Consider the following 17582-nt stretch of genomic DNA (forward strand, 5'->3'; position numbering starts at 1 on the left):
TATTCTGGACTCTTGTGTCCTTTACAATGAAGGTTGCAACTTTAAAAGAAGATGCAAGGTTTGAAAGGAGACCAAGCTCTAACAGTGTCCCTTAAAAGGACAAGAAAGACAGAAGTGAAAGCCACCATCATGTCTGATACTATTTTTCATCTTTGCGTATAAGTACGTACTTGGTTGTGTGTTGCAGATGTGTGTTTATCTGAGGCCTCGTTGTGTCATTGTGCATGCCTATTTTACTTCATTGTCCTGCTCATGCTTGTGTCCTACTTCTGTGTATGTGGGTCACATCATCATCACCTCTTCATCACTACTGGCCCACTTTTTTTTTTTCTCCAAAGCTAACCCACAGATGGATAAATAAACGTGTTCCTGTCAAATCTGTATCACTAAGTTCATGTGGTCACAGTGACCCCTACAGGCACAATGGAAGCCCTGCAGTGTTAGGACATTGGTCGTCACAGATATATTGGTAAATGGCATTGAATGAATCAAGTTTTACGTGTATGATCTATCTTGTATTTCCAATTTCTTTTGGATCAGAATCTAGTTATTCAACAGCTTCATAAATACACAAATTATTTTATCCATATTTGTCACATACTTTATGGATCTTGGACAAAAAAAAAAAAGATATCTCCTAAATGCCCACACTTTAATAGCCTGTTATAAATGCAAGAGGCAGGGGGAGAAGCTTTTGGAAATGCTGCCCCATAATTACAGCAATTAAGAACAATTTGAATAATGTGGAGCACAGCGAGATGAGTGCAGTTTAAAGATAAGCCGGCTGGAACCATGGACGGCTGGAATGCATTAAAAGTAAATTAAAACTCTGGATGCTTGCAAAATGAAAGTCAAATTTACAAAGCAGAATATTAAATAGGTTGTACATAAGGTTATTCAGGCTGCATTTACCTCTACAGTGAATCCTGAATGGTCATACTGTAACTTGACAACAGAGGGCGCAAGTGTCATTCATCAGAATATATCTTTCTCTGTAGATTTACTTCATCTCCAGGAAAATACTTTCTTCAACCAGCAGCTGGGGTGCAAGGACCAGTTCCTGTAGTATAGTTAAGTAGCTTAAGTGTACCATTTCAAATATAACAATATATAGGATGAAACATGTTGTTAACTTCTGTTACAAAACGCCACCCCTTCTCCTTCTGATCACTTTTATTTCCTTCATCAGGAGGAAAAAAGCCAAAACTGTACTGGCTACGTCCAAACATGGAGGTATGCAACTAAGTGATCGAGCTGGATTCATTAACATGCATGTATGTGTAAAGTAAATGATGCAGACCAAAGTGCTTATAGATCATGTAGTACAGCATCTGCAATGCTTTTTCTGCCGTTTATGGGGACCCATTTTTAAACATAAGAAACCATTATGACCTATTTTACTGCCATTTTGTTCACATTTCCAAGAGATACACCTTTTATAAATGTTTTTTGTATGTGTTATTTAATAAAGCTCAGGTTAAAGTCCATATGAAGCAAATCTGATAGGATCGATATTTAGCATAAACTTAATTCCAGTGTGTGTGTGTGTGTCTTGGTCTGAGTCTGTCTGACCTTTCATTTGTCTCAGCTATCACTGTAAAACAACTTCAGGGAGCGTATCTTTGTCGATCTAATCTAATGCACAGATTATATACTCTACAGTGTGCAGAGTCCTTGTACTGGACCAAAACCTCTGGGCCCACCCAGCCTGCAACACACACACAAACTTTCTCAGATCACATGTTTTAGCTCAGCAACAACCTTAGTTGGAGGAGAGAAATGTGCTGCTGCAGCTGATTCCTCTAGTGGGATGTAAATTTATTGGAGAGTCACTCTTCCTGATTAAGCGAGGGCCACTGGGGCAGAAAGTGATTATAAGGGCAATCATGAGGTATTGAAAGTTGACAGCATTTAATAAATGCTGCTGGAGTTTATTAGCCACGGTTGTAATTAAGATAAGTCTGACATTATTCTGAAGTGGCTGCCAGTGTAGCTCAGTGTGTCCTCTTACCAGAATCCTTACCTGCACTTATGGTAACTGATTATTTTCCATAATAAAAACTGAAAAAGAGGCTACTACTGTATTTGTTTAGCTGTATCAAACTATAAACCCCTGTGGACAGCAACATCAATATGCCGAGATTAAACGCAGGTCCTTGGAGTTGATTAATAATGCTAATCATATAATTTCATGCTACTCTTTTTCCTGCAGAGGAGCTATATTAGAACAAATAGCGGTATTGATATCTCCAAACAGGGTATTGATTTGAAAAAGAACACTGAATACAAAACCCATCGGACTATATTTATATATAAGTGTGCACTGTTTAAACAGAGTTAGAGTAGCATTCTAGCATGTTTTAAGCATACTTGAAAAATCAGTGCAAGTGTATCTCTACAACGTTACTAAAGTTTTTGGCAACGACTTTCTCCCTCCTATTCCACAGGATTTCCTGCTGAGGCCATTATTCTAAAAAAGTGTTGTCAGTTGCAGCACCTTGACAGCTTCTTACCCTCACAGATGAGCTGTGTCTGCTCTGAAAGAGGGGAAGTTAATTTGACTTGACCTTTCTGCGGTTTCAAACGCGCTGTTGTTTAAGAGCTCAGGCTTCCCTTGTTCCTTTTTCTCACGCCCTGAGGGCTGCTGTGCTTAAGTGTGAGGGCTCCGAGACAGACTCCCCTTCAGTTTTATCAGCTCTGATGTTTACAGAAGCACTACCTGTTATCCATGCTAAGTAGGAGCCTGAAGTGACCTGTAATTCAATGGTGGGGTAGAGATGGCTCAGAGAAGATGAAAGAGTGGCTTTTAATCACTGAAATCCATGGTAAGACAAAGAAAAAGTGGCATATTCCATTTTGCAACATTTAATTTTGATTTGATCAATGTGCAAAAGTTGAAAATAAACTACAGCGACAGTAGCTCAGTGGTAGAGCGAATCATCTTTCAATTAGAAGGTTGTGGGTTTGATTTCTGGCTGTGCTAGTCTTCATGCTGACGATGTCCATGAGCAAGACACGTAACCCGGCGTTGCTCCGGATGGCCGTGCCGGTGTGAATGCGTATGAAAACAAATTAGTGATAGTTGATGTTTAGAAAGTATGTTTACACTTTATGGCAGGAGTCTCAAACTCAAATGAACTGAGAGCCACTCAGTATCTTGTCTGGAAATAATGGTTTTCATTACAATATTGCATAGAATGTCAAAATAAAAGTGCCTGTTTTGATATGGAACAATGAATGTTCGCAATAAAAATAAGTGTGTGATGCAAACTGAGTGGGTTAAGCTGCCGCTAGGCGTCAGGCACAAAGACTTAGTTGAAAGTAAAATCAAAAAAATTATTTAACCCTTTAACACCGCATCACAGACGACTCGCATTTTGCGTTACTGTAATTATACGACGGTTTGTGCTATAGGAAAAATTCCAGTTTCTGAAAGCTGAGAAGTTGAACGTCAAAGCCAACATGTTGTTATTACAGTAATTTCACTCACACTGTTTCAGGAAGCCGGCGAATCAGAGTCTTAGTCACCAGAGAGGAGAGAGTTGGAAAAACGCCTGTACATAGTTTCCAGTTTTTGGCCTGTTTTTGGACATTGAGACAAAGAAAGACAAATGTTATTTTAAATGTTTTATACTGTTCAAATTTTAACATGCAAAATCTGGTGTAACAACTACAGTGGGGTTTTTTTTTTTTTTTTTTTTTAAATAAAACCTTTTGTTTTTCTTCATTCAGATATTGAAAGTTACCTGGAAAAATGGGCAAATGCACTTTTCTGGTCATTTTATGGTTAAAATAAGCAAAACAAACTCCAGACAGGTGTTTTGAGGCTTAGATGTTAAAGGCTTAATTTCAAAAAGTGACAAAGTCAACAAATAGTCAACAGCAAGGCTGGGTAAACAACAAAATCAAAAGCAGCAGGCAGGGACAAAAAGGACAGGTGATTCTGGAAAAAATTAAATGCAAAAATAGTTACCGTGGCTGAGAGGGCAAGCATGAAGGCTGAATATTTCTGGTAGGAAGACAAAATAGTCTGGCGCATACTGGTGAGCTGCTCCAGGCTTTCAAACAGGAGTGAGTGAGTGGTGGCAATCAGAGTAATCTGCAGCAGGTGAGTTGGAGGGAAACCAGGTAAAGGGGTTTCTCTGGCCAGCCTGCAGGGGAAAATACAAGCAGACACACCCACAAACACACACACTCATGCAGAAAACAGACAGACAGACATATAACAGGAGGGGAAAGGGAAAAACAGAAATAAGTCATTATAGTTTGATATTAAGTGGAGGGCCGCATGAAATTGATTGGGGGGGCCATGAGTTTTAAGCCTCTGCTTTATAGGATCACCAATGACCTTGTGATTTTTACATTTTTTGCTGTATGTTTCAGAAGCCTCCAACTTGAGACGCTTAAGCAAAATTTGCGTCCAGTTCGCGAGACAACGCTACCAAATTTCTGAAGCATTTCTTTCCTTAGGCGATCATTAATATCTTTTGCAAATTTAAAAACATTCCTACTGCATCCGTCCAATGTCTACCGCTTTATCCTCCACACGAGGGCTGCGACTCACTGGAGCCGATCCCATCTGACACCCCGGACAGGTTGCCAGTCCATCACAGAGCCAACACACAGAGACAAACAACCATTCACTCTCACATTCACAACTGACGGGCAATTTAAAGTGTTCAATCATCCTCTGCATGTTTTTGGACCGTGGGAGGAAGAACACGGAAATTTCAAAACGTGTGTGATTGCCTTTTGGTTTGTGTCCGTTTTGAACACAGAATGTTGGTGAATAAATCAGAATTTTGCAATGTCAAGGGCAAAGAAAGATTATTTACTTTCTGGCCTGCTCTCGTGATATTATGGCCTTGGCTGTATTTTTCTACTGGCTTCTTTAATTTTGGATAAGTATAGCTAGTTCTAAAGAGCTGTTACACATTGATTTGTCTTGCACTGAAATAGGCTGCGCACTAAATGCCAAAAACTAAGGTGTTAATGTTATGGCACCTTCGAGTGCCGTGAATCTGTGCCAAGCGTAAATTAAGCCTGGCGTGTTTACCCACATTGGCATCACTGGTGAATTTAGATCAAATAGTAGGAAAACATTTACTTTTACACACCTTCTAGCACTGCAGATCCATCATCTTGCACTATCAAGTGACCTGTGCAGTGTGATTTGCAGCTTAAGTGCATTTATGCATAATCACTGAAACTGATTTTCAGGCCAACTCATTTTCCATCTCACCATCCTGTCCTGTAGAATTAGTCACCAAAAATTGTAGCCTATAATTTTGAGAGGCGTCGGACAGGATGTAGATGCAACTTTGGACTTTAATCTTGGTAAAATTAAGCCCAATGTGTAATGTTATACTTTGTTTTAACTGAAATACTTTTTGCAGGGATTTTCAATTGAAATTATAAACAATGAGACAGTATATTATATTATATCAAAACATGGTTGTGTTATATAAAAAAAAGAGTTATTTCATGTTGAAACACATTCCCAATTTCTTTTTAGTGTTGAGTCCATAATGATTCTCTGTTTCGGTATCAGTCTGGTACTAAAATAATTGGATTTGATAATTATTTTATATTTATTTAAAAATGACTAATTAAATGCAATTTCATCTGTAAACCCTTAATATAAATGCTTCAAAAAGTGTCTGCAATGCCGCATTGTGCTTCCCTCTCCCTGGGAGATCAGCTTCACACTGAAATCTTACAGCTTTTCTGTATAGGAACAAAAACATTTCTGCCAGGTATTTGTCCCTTTCTCTTGTGTCTAAATCCCTTTTTTTATCACAGTGTCTTTGTGTTTTATTTATATTTTTTTCATATTTCAAATTTAACAAAACTACAAACCTCAGTTTTAGAACACATTAAACATTAAACTGTACATGGAGGAATAATTACCAGTCTTCTCGGATGTTCGTCCATCAGTGTCTGCAGAGAAAGAGAGAGTGTGTGTGTGTGTTTATTATGCCTCATACATGCTTATGCATGTCGACCCACAGTGAATGTGAATGTTCCTTATAGAGCATGGACTGGTTTGATCCTCCTCCACGTTCACAGATAAAAGTCTATGAGTCACTGGCAGGGATCTTTTAATGATCTCTTTCCGACCCCTCCTATTTCTACTGCTCTTTTTATTTATTTTTTAACTATTATTTAAAATTGAAAAAATTAAAATCATACTGGATGCCCTCTGACTGTTATTAAGACAGTCGGACAGAAAGAAAGAAAGAAGGTAAGAAAGTAAGAAAGAAAGAAAGAAAGTATCAGCAGTTATCGGTACACATATTTACACCATTATAGTATACTGTATTATACTATACTATACTATACTATAAATATATACTGAAAATAAATGGATGGATATGACGCTTTCCTCTGAATGTTAGATTAAAATGGCAACTATTATATATTATTTAAATAACTTTATCACAACACACAATAAAGAAGTAAATTATGTCAAAATATTTTCTTAAAGGTTGAAATTTTCTTAAAGATTTAGATTTAGATTAGATTCTAAAACATTTCCAAACCAAAATGGACCATAGTTGAAGAATAAATCATATGCACTCTATGTCAAATCACATTAATGAGGTTCTGCCTCATTAGGACCAGGTTTTTGTCTCCATGAGGACTTCTAGTCCTGACAAGGTCAATGTTTATGCCAGAAAAGGTCTTAAAGAGGTAACAGAGTACACACGTTTGTGCAGCATTCATAGTTAGGACCTTCAATGACATAAAGCATCCCCCTTAACCTAACCTTAACCATCACACCTATGTGCCTAATCCTAACCCTAAATCCAGGTCTTAATCATCCAAAAGCTCTTTAAACATGTGAGGACCGGCTAAAATGTCCTCTTTGGCCCTCACAAATACAAGCACACACACACTCAAACACATACACACTGCAGTATGTCCATGTTAGGCTCCTGAAAACTGACAACACTGGTTCATGGAGTCAGACAGCTGTCAGTGCCCGGGCGGAACTCACACGCACACAAACATGAATGTGGACTTCAGAGGTGACATGTTGATGTGAATCCATCCAACAGCCTGCACTGATCTTCATTCGCTGTGGCTTTCTTGTACTTGAGTGAGTTTTGTAGCTGAGGGGACGTTGGAGTGTGTTTTTAGGGCTCCCTGTCCTAGTTAAAGGCTGGGCAGGGGATTCTTGTCTGAGCGTGAGATAGAGTCTAAGTAGTGAATTATTCAGAGCCGTTTCCTTTAGGCATGCTTATACTCTAAGGCTTTTACACACACACACACACACACACACACGTAGAGAGCTGCAGACACACACGCTTGTGTCTTTAAATACATTATAGCCAGGTCATGGGGACAGTGGAGGCATTTTTAGATCAATACTGGGCTTTTCAATTTCTACCACAGACAGTGATTGGTTTTCCTGTGCTCTATTATCTGTTTGTGTACAACGACTTCCCAGGAGTAAATCACGAATGACAAATGGAATCAATATGATTAAGCTGCACAAAAATTGCATGAGGCACAATTTCAGCGACACATGTTGGATGGCTCTCATATTAAAACCCCAATGTGAAACTCTCAGTTTGTGGCATCGGCTTTGACAAACTGTTTTTGTTGTTGGCAAAACGAGCGCTGACAAAAAGGGGAGTCGAGGAAAACTCAACAATGTGTTCAGCAAACTCAGAAGAGGCTGAATATGTTACCAGAGCCATTATGAGAACACAGAACAGTAAGTAATGTACACTTTAGAATGGCTATACCCCCAGTATATACACGTAAACACCTGTTCAACTATTCATTAATGCAAAATAAGAAAAATAAGCCAATCACGTCCAGTAGCAAGTCAATCCATCGAACACATCAAACTGAGCATCAGAGACAGACAGAAATGTGATTTAAGTGCATTTGAATGCCTGAGAATCACAGAAACTGATGATCTACAACGATTTTCACCCATAAACATCTCTACAGAGTTTACAGACAATGATTCGAGAAGAGAGGGGTTCTCTGGACAAAAAATGCCTTGTTGATGGCAGAGGTCAGAGGAGAATGACCAGACATGGATTGAGATGACAGAAAGGCCATACAGTAACCAAGGCATGCTGAATTCATCGCTGCATGCACAGCAACAGAAGATCACATCACTGGGAGCCTCTCCTGCCACTTTATTAGGTGTCTTCTGTACCTAATAAAGTGCTGTTGTGTCATGAATGTTTATTGTGTTGTTATTATTATTACGACCAGTAAGGGAATACCACCAGGGACCAATACATCATCAGTCCGTCTTTTATTAAACGCAACATGCAGCTTAGAGGCACGGGGCAAAATATAATGTGAACCGATGACCAAATACAGAAATTAATATATAGTTACTGTTCACACAACAAAAATGGGCATTTTTTGAGGATTTCAGTCCATTCCATTTAAAATAATAATAATAATAATAGTACTTCACTACAGAAACCGCTCCAATTGTGGTATGTATGTGCCTCAGTTGCATCGGTCCCATCATATCTGTGACTGGATCAGTGTCCAGTCCAGTTCAGTCCAGTCCCATGCGGAGCTTCAGGAGGAACCACAGAAGAAAGACTGCTTCAGGACAGGAGGGGGGGAGTGGATGGTGGGAGGTGGTTGTGATGCTGTGGGGGGGGGGGGGGGGGGACAGATGTATTGCAGCGACGAATTGCAGCAATTGTGAAACTGTACGTGAGCACAGAGACATTAGGACGCCTTGGTTACAGCAGATTTGGGGAGGGAAGGTGCGTGGAGCAGGAAGGGGGTGGGGGGAAACGAAAAAGAGAGCGTGTGTGAGAGAGAGAGAGAGAGAGAGAGAGCGTGTGAGAGAGAGAGGGAGAGAGTGAGAGGAGAAGAGAGAGTTGGATGGATTCAAGGAGAGCGCAGGAGAGCAGCTCTAGAAACACCAAGGGTCCCATCAGGAGGTCTGGTGTGTCTGCACCAAAACCAGCTTCAGGGATGTAGTCGCAGCGGCTCAGAGCTCAGCCCATCCGAGCTCATCATCATCATCATCCCCCTCATCATTATCAGTATGAAGAAACACTCCGCACGGGTCGCCCCGCTCTCCGCATGTAACAGTCCGGTGCTCACCCTCACCAAAGTGGAAGGTAAGGAAGAGTTCATCATTTCCACACAGTGACACAGTGGAGACGCCTGTTGTGCCACTGTGGGAGTCTAGATTTGAAGAATTCTCCGTCCGCGTTAGGATCACAACTGAAATATTCCCCGTGACTAATTCCTGGCTGCTCTCCCTGTGTGAGACAGAGGGATCAACTTTGGAAAAATCTTTCTCTGCGAGCAACATAACGCACGGACGCACGCGCGTAACTCCACATTCAAACAGCTATGATGCAACGTTAATGCAAAATGTATGCATGCGTGATTCATTCGTTTAATAATGTTATTTACTAATGCCTTCACTATTGCTGTTTTTTTTTTTTAAATCACCAAACTGGAAATTATTACCATACTATTACCTCCCTGTTACAAATTGATTACTGTTATTACCATATTTTTGATTGTACTGATAGAGAATATATCTTTATTGTTATGTCATCATAAAAAACTATAAGAAGCAGTAATTTATTTATCTACGATGTAAAGATTTATAGAAAACAGACTCACGCCTGCCTGATATACATGCATTTCCATTTATTTAATAATAGAATATAATAACAGCAGTGTAGCTAAACCAGTGTTTCAATCAAACATTACATTTATTTATTTTCTCTCCTCCAAGAAGAGGCTCCGAAGTTGTTACTGCAGCAGAGATGCAGGGATCCCCTTCCCCCCCACCACCCCACACACACACACACACACACAGACACACAACACCTCATCCATAGCTATACATCATACTATTACTGTAAGTCACAGCTTACGTCACACCATGGAGCAGCTAGGACATGAACCCATCACTCAGTTTTCAGTTGTGTCTTCTGTAAGTGACTCTTGTTCAGTCTCTGTCCTCCAGAGACATCATTACACGCAGGGGTCTCCCTGATTTGAGTCGCAATTATTAGGTTTCCTGCTGACACCTTTAAGGGAAAACTCCTCCTCATCCTAGTATATGCATATGCATATGCATATATATATATATATATATATATATATATATATATAAATATATATATATATATATATATATATATATATATACATAAATAAAGGATACAGAAAGAAAGGGTGTATGTGAAAGTGAGGACATTGTGGCTGTTCCTCACTCTGCCATACCATAAAAGGGCTATAGGGGTTAGGGGTAGTATTAGGTTTAAGTTTAAGGTTATGGTTAGGAATTTAAGGTTAGGTTAAGGGTAACATAGCTGTGCAAATGTTTGTGTGTGTGTGTGTGTGTGTGTGTGTGTGCGTGTGTGTGTGTTCACTGACCTTGTCAGGACCAGGTAGGAGTCCTCACAGAGACCAAATCCAGGTTCTGATGAGGCAGAACCTAATTTTGGTGGAACGGATTAAGTTTATGCAATCAATGCTGCATAAACCTGTGTATGTGTGTGTGTGTGTGTGTGTGTGTGTGTGTGTGTGTGTGTGTGTATATATCAACACCTGTCCTGACTTCAACAAGCTCTGTGCCGTCGCTCTCCAACTTCCGAACAGCACGTCTCCTCTCTGATGTTCCAGCCTCACTTGTGCAAACGCAGCACTGTTATCTTTTTAATCTACACTTATAAGCACTGTTGCATATCTTAAGTTAAGTTTTTTTCCCATTAGCACATGAGCTTAAATTGGCTGCTCATTTCAAAACACCCTTCTAAAAAAAAGTAGGAGGCAGTGCAGACATCTGTTGGGTGCTTAGAGATAAAAAAAATATTGATTAGATATATTTACTTTCCCACCACCATTTAATACCTGTAATTTTCATAATGTTATCTTATTTCATATAATTAAAATACATGACGTGTTAAAATATGCCGATTTGTATTTCCTTGATTGGCTACAGTAAAAAGTAGTTGTCAGCTGTGTTTTACACGTAGATAAAACTCATACAAAACACAGGTGATTAATTATCATGTGATACAGCAGCAAGTGGAGCTAATTTCCAAAACGCTGTTTGGTTGATAGCTCAAATGATTCATCTCTCACACTGTCATAAAGTAGTTTCTGTCAAAGCTGAAACAACAGAGCTTGCTGAGTAAAAGCCCAGTGGAGTTTAACTCCAGTAGTTTGAGTTCACAGCAGACTGGTCTATTAACATGAAAATATGTGAATATGCCTCATTATTCATAATTTATGACTGGACCAGCTGCTGGAATATAAATGAGGAACTCTTTTGCCGTTTAACACGGACACTGCAGATATGGATGTGCTCCTGTGGCTGTTTAACCTGTGTTGCAGCACATTCAGTCGTTGTAAAGCATAATCAGTACTGCTGGATTACCAAGGATTTTAAGCCTATTAGCGAGAAAGTCAGCGCACAATATTTTATTTTCAGCATAAGTGAGGTGGCAGGCTGCTATTTGACGAGCTTTTTGACTAAATTTAGAATTAACAGAAGCTGTGGGTAGAGGAAGAATTAGGAAAGTGTTTGTGTTGGGGGCTGACACATTTGAAGGAAGTCAAAAACTGTGTAGTTTATAAGATGAACGCTTGACACACTGGAGGGGCCACGGTCCAAAGCTCCAGGTCCAAAACCTTGTATTTCTTTCTGTATGTGTGTCCAGTTAGCTGTAACATTAGTGATGTACTGTATGTTATTAATGTGGCAGTGCACAATCTGAGCAGATACTGTGACATACAGCCAAGCTGTCTCTGCTTCATCATTAGAGCTGTGGATGTCTCTTCTCCTCTCCCTGCTCCCTCAGTACACCAGCAAGGTGAATAGAGATCAGACTGCAACCACTACTAAATTCTCTGACCATACCATTATTGGATGAGCTTTCCTGAACGAGCCTTCCACAGCACTGTCAATTCCCAGAGCATGACGTGCTTTCTGGGGTCTTAAGGTGGACCCCTTAAGGTGGTGTTGGCATTCTGCTGCAGATCCTTGAGCTATCGCTCTAGGTCCACCATCAGCAGCCAAATCTTTGTTGAGGCAAACGTATGTCTGCCTTTGTTCTTGGCCGTTTGCCCGCTCTGACAAAAGCGATGGTTTGCTGCGAAGGGCTGGGTCTCCTTGTCCTGCTCGATTCTCGTGCTGATTGATCCTCCAGTTGCACTAAAGAAAGACCTGGTCATGTCTCCATCTGTAACGGTGCAGCATCTCGCTCAATGTGTCCTCCAGGGTTCCCCCACTCTGAGCAAAGTGGACAGGCCAGTGTATACGCCTATTCCCACACATGAAGGTTTGATGGGCAGAGGAAGTTGATCTGTTTGGGCTCGGCCAGGACACAGTCTGAACAGATGCATTTAATAGTTAGACACTAGTAGATTTCAGCATCCAGTTCTATTTTTCCTGCATGTCACTGATTCACTGGACATTTCCTTACACCAGATACAGCTTTGATTTCCCTTTGAGAGAAACTACCAATCAATTCCTGGCACCAGACTTAGTAGTATAAATGTAACTCAAGGCTGGCAACACACCATCATTTATCATCAAGCATCTCAGAGTCTTTCTAATGTTTTTATTTTGATTGTCTTTTGTAACTAAAGTCCATTCCTTGGATTCATTCTGTCTCCCAAAGCCACAGGTTTGATTCACCACCATCATCACCCTTTCATTTATGTATTCTTGTGACAAATCTACCCACTCAGTAGCCCATGGATGATAATTATTGATTTCTTTTGAAACGTTATTCTAGCCATGATGCCTTAATCTGTGGACATACTGTATGTCACACACATGAAAATGGTCATATTTCACTCCCACTGCCATCAGAAGCACAGACGTGAACCTTTCCTCAGGCCATGCATCTGACCTCACATTATAACCATGGAACCATAGGAAATAATAACTATCCAAACACACAGGTAGAGCTTCAGGTGACTCATTTCACAGAGTATTGAGTTTACACAGACAATTGGGGCTTTTTTTATTTATTGTGCACAGTCCATTAGTTTGTTTTATTCTATCTGCTTATGGTTTCAGAGATGGAGGACTGACTGATTCTTTTTTTGTGTGTGGATATTGATGTTATGCACTGCATGTATGTGCGTGTCGCAAAATAAGTGTATATAGTACAGTCACTCATTTTGTTCATTTAATTTAATCTTAATATTCAATTTTAATATAACTGCAAACACACACCTTAATGTAATCTCTTCATGCCGCTGTTAATTTTACTAGCACTTTTTCATTTAATTATTTATTTTTTACATTTATATATGTCTGGTATTATGTCTTGTGTCTCCATTTGTGTGTTTTTCTTTAATGCTACAAGCGCTAATGTTGTGGTTTGCATGGCTTGCAATAACAATAAAGGCATTCAATTCTATTTTTTTAAAATTCTGTGACATCTTTTACTTGAAGCACATTCACAAAGGACACAAGTATAGACTCTTGTGTCATGTTCAGTATTTTCAACTTCTGATTCTGCAGCCTCGCATCGTCAGGCTGCGAGTTCCAAAGCTGAGGGAGCGTGACTGAAAAAAAGTTCACTCACCTTTAGTGTGTGAGAATAGGACTGAAGAATAACAAGTATAGCTTTGCAGCATAGATATTCAACATCAACTAGAGGCTAAACCATGAAGAACTTTAAAGGTGCTGTGTAAAATATCAATTCTGCAACAGAGTGAGTGGGTTTTTTTGGCTCAATTTTTGATGCAGTAAAAAGGAATTTAACCTGGTGTTAATATCACCAGAAGCAGTGGTGACATTTTTCTTTTTCATGTTCAAGCCTCATTTAAAGGTTACTTTCATCTCTTGAATGGACTGGAGTTGACTTTGAAGGCAGTTAAAAGACTTGAATGAAGGAATGAAGCTTCTCCTTCAGTCTTCATTTATTTTAAAAGCAAGTGAAAGAGACCTTTCTCTTTCTATGAGCGTGCACTGAATACACAATGACGGGGCTTTTGTTTCGTTTGAGGCTCAGATTTATCAAGTGTTGGCGAGGAGAAATCTATCAGTTTTAAAGTGTAATGAGTGAGATTTTATTAAACAGATGGGTTGAAGTTACAGGCTAAATTGATTCATTTTAGTCACAGTATTTTATCTTATATATAAAATTCAGGGATTTGTGCTGCAAGCTTTCCTCAGGGTTCTGTATACACTGTATGCTCTTTAATGCAGCCAGATGTTATAATAGTAATGTTGCCTCACACAGAGCTGAAATAACACAATATTTCCATCATGCCTTCAGTGGCAGTCTTGGTCCTAACTGTGACCAGTGTGGAAATAATGTCAGCATAAAATTGTGCTGTGTGCTTTGTTGCATTTCATGTTTAAAAATGCCTGAGTTGGCAGTTCACTCCATCTCAGTGTTGTTTGATACTGTAGTTTTTTTTATCATACAATTTCAAAAATAATCATCAGCAGAAGCAGTTATGTTTGAAAATTGCAGAGTCACAAGTTAGGTTTATGTGTGTTATGTCACCTATAAGTCACCAGTGGCCTTAAGGTGCAGCACTCAAGAGTTGACACTTGTGAGTTTTTACCCATTACTGCTTCAGGGACAGTGTGGACCATCTTTCAAGTATTGATTTGTCGCAGAATGTGCTGGGACTCCAGCCTGTTAAACTACAGGTCAGTCGTGATGTATTCACTGTTGTCGGCGACGGCAAGAAAAAGAGAAAGGGGTGCTTTCAGACTAGGGAATGTATAAGAAACTGTAAGACAGTTTCCTTAGTGCTCAATGACAGTAAATGCATACATTGACACATACAGACACCAGCCACTTTATTAGGTACGCAGAATACCTAATAAAGTAGCATGAGTGTGGTCTTCTGCTGCTGTAGCCCAGATAATTCTCTGTAATCTCTGCAGATGGTTGTGTGTTTAAATCCCAGTAGATCTGTAGAACATAATCTACAAAATTGTGTGTCTATGTTTAAATGCACTGAGAAGCTGCCATGTGATTGGCGGTTATAAAAGTGGCCAGTGAGCGTGTAACACAAACACCTGTTTGCACACTCTGTTTTTCCGTGTCACTAACCACAGAGACACGTTGGGCACGGCAGCATTGACCTCCATCATGAGAGTCTGTTGAGGCAGCAGGGCAGGTCAGTGCAGTGACTAATTATAAGTGTGAGGAAGTTGCATCAGTGTCCTTTGAGCTTGAAGGAGAAACCAGCAAGGAATTAAGAAGAGCAGGATCAGTAACAGCCATCAACCCGCCCTTGTCTGCCCTCTTGAGCCTTTGTCCCATTGGCCCATGTGGTCCCACCTTCCCGCTTGTTTTGACGCAACAGTGTGTTTTTTTTTTACCTGTCTTCCTGTATGTGTTGTCGAGTGAGACGCCTCTTGTCAGATGAGCCTGCCCTGGTGTGTTGAAAGGTCTCTGACTGACAGCTTGTCCTGAGCAGGCTGTCACAGCCAAGTATCAAAGACCCCTGGTGTGTCTGTCAGAGAGACAGAGATGACAAAGTCTGTGACTGCTGACTGTCTGCCACAGCGCAAGTGAAGTGACATTTATAGATTACAGTTCATAACAAATTCCTGCAGGAGATATTGTCTTACTTTGAAAAAGAGACTCTGTTAAATATGTACATTTGACATTTCAGAACTGACAAAGCAAAGTCACGATGACTTTGCTCAAGTCATGATGATTAGGGGATCTAAAAAAATAAGGATAAATTCAGTGATTGATGCTGTGTGACAGCCAAAAACAAGTTTTAAGCAGATGATTGTCTGTTTTATGATTGGCTGTCATCTAAAATATTACTTTTAAGATTTATTTAAAGGGTAATTTCACCCACATTGTAGAAAATCTATAGTATTTTTACATACTGCATCTATCCATGCAAATAAAGTATAGTTCAGCATGGAAATCTTTGGCAGGATGTTATGCAAAACTTTTCAAATGAAGATGTACTGGGCTTTTCATTTTTAACGTTTCTTTTAATGTGCCAATTTAAGTATGTATATAACCTGTGTGAGTCAAACGAGTTCTTGGCAGAACATGCAAGTTGCACCAGTCAATTCACATTCATCACCAAGCAGAGTCTTGGCTCGACGGTAAGACAGTCCAGAAGTGTGTATGAGTGATTGATCTGTTTACCCTGTTGAATCAGCGAGGCAGAGCTCTGCAGTGCACTCTCACTCCCACAGAGATCTTACCCAACAGACTAACGTCTCTCTCTTACCTCACTTTGATCCCAGTGAAGCGTTCTGGACAGCTGTGAGGTCAGCCTGGAAAGTTCGGCACACACACACACACAGAGCCCGATGCTGTCGTTCACTGCCGCCTGCAAGAATCTTTGTTCTTAGTATTCTGGAAGAATCCAGGCAGCAGAGAGGGTGGCGAATGGTGTGGGTGGTGGCCTGTGCCTGGGGATACAGAGGGACATAGCGGTGTGTGTGTGTATCGTGGACAGGTTCTATGAAGTGTGAGAGCAGGCAGGCAGGCAGGCCTCTGCTGGCACGTTTGGGATTTGCAGAAATCAGCAGGAGAGATCTGCAGTGCAGCGTGTGCAGGGTGAGGGAGTGGAGCTGGAGTGGGAACTAGGCTGCAGGGAAGCATGTGGTGAGATGGAAGGGGAAACTGTGAGACTGGCTAGTAAATCTCGACACCAATTGGAGCGCTGTGACCCTACCGGGAGTAGGACATGTGCTCAATAACCAGCTTATGTGGCGCTCAGTGAACTAAAACTAGAAGCAGACAAATGCCCCGAGATAAATATTGATTTATTGTGTCTTCAGTGTTTTTCAACCTACAGTTTTTCACACAGGTAAAGAAGTGTCATACTTTTTTTTTGTCTGAAATATGGTTTGTGTCAAATAAGCATTGTGACAGAATCTTCTTTTAACACCCCCTTTACTCCTGAGACTGGCTTTAATTCAACTGTGTGGGTGGGATGAATGTATTTGAGGAAGCAACAAAGAGGAGCACGATACAGCCGTCACAGTGGATCCCTGCAAGGATGCACACACTCTGTTCCTGTCTCCAGTCGTTTTACAGTGGTTTGTTAAATTTATGTGGATAAAGCAATTAACCAGTCTCTACTCTGCAAGTAGTCTTACTCTAAAGTCTATGTTTGTGCTCACAAAGCTTCATTTTTACACCTGAAATTAGAGCAACGATTGCACTGCAGGGTTTTTACTGTACCGCAGTCGCCATGGCGTCACGGTGCCGACCTTGACAGTTGACATTTGATTACAAACCGATAAGGTTAAAATGGTTACGGTTCATTATTCAGCACTTACAGTACAGAGGCTCTACCTGGTTAACGGCCTCAGATGTCATTTGTGGTGTCTTTCACTCCACTGACCCACACTGCACATTGATGAGTTCAGCACTGCTCCACACTGTTCATCACCAGTGGTCAAGGTTGAAAGGGTGTCGTTAGTCACCGAGTCAGGTTAAGTGTGAAAGGAGTTTTTCTGTCTTTAAAAGCACTGAATCGGTGCTGTAGATAACAGTGGAATGAGCACCGTTTCAATCCAATCCACGAGTTTCTTGTGTCACAACTGGACCTTTAAAAAATACACATAAACATGTCAGTCCAACTGAAAACTAATACAC

General features: G+C 40.3%; 1 protein-coding gene and 1 long non-coding RNA gene across 3 annotated transcripts in view; one reads left to right on the forward strand and one right to left on the reverse strand.

Moving 5' to 3' along the window:
• slc35f3b (solute carrier family 35 member F3b) overlaps positions 1 to 17582 on the forward strand; it is a 47429-nt gene that overhangs the window by 16271 nt on the left and 13576 nt on the right. The window contains exon 1 of one of the 2 annotated variants that reach the window (XM_058651704.1): positions 8846 to 9116. The exons of the other annotated variant lie outside the window; for it this stretch is intronic. Within the exon in view, the coding sequence (XP_058507687.1) occupies positions 9041 to 9116 (76 nt within the window). The 5' untranslated portion in view covers positions 8846 to 9040. Of the gene's footprint in view, positions 1 to 8845; positions 9117 to 17582 lie in introns of those variants that run through there. 2 annotated transcript variants of the gene reach the window in all.
• On the reverse strand, positions 11785 to 16265 carry LOC131474006 (uncharacterized). The gene is made up of 3 exons (XR_009242260.1): positions 16204 to 16265; positions 15326 to 15459; positions 11785 to 12355 (listed from the first exon to the last, which is right to left on the reverse strand). It is a non-coding gene; the product is annotated as an uncharacterized LOC131474006 (long non-coding RNA).

Source organism: Solea solea, chromosome 15 (assembly GCF_958295425.1).
Source record: "Solea solea chromosome 15, fSolSol10.1, whole genome shotgun sequence".
Classification (NCBI taxonomy): Eukaryota; Metazoa; Chordata; class Actinopteri; order Pleuronectiformes; family Soleidae; genus Solea; species Solea solea.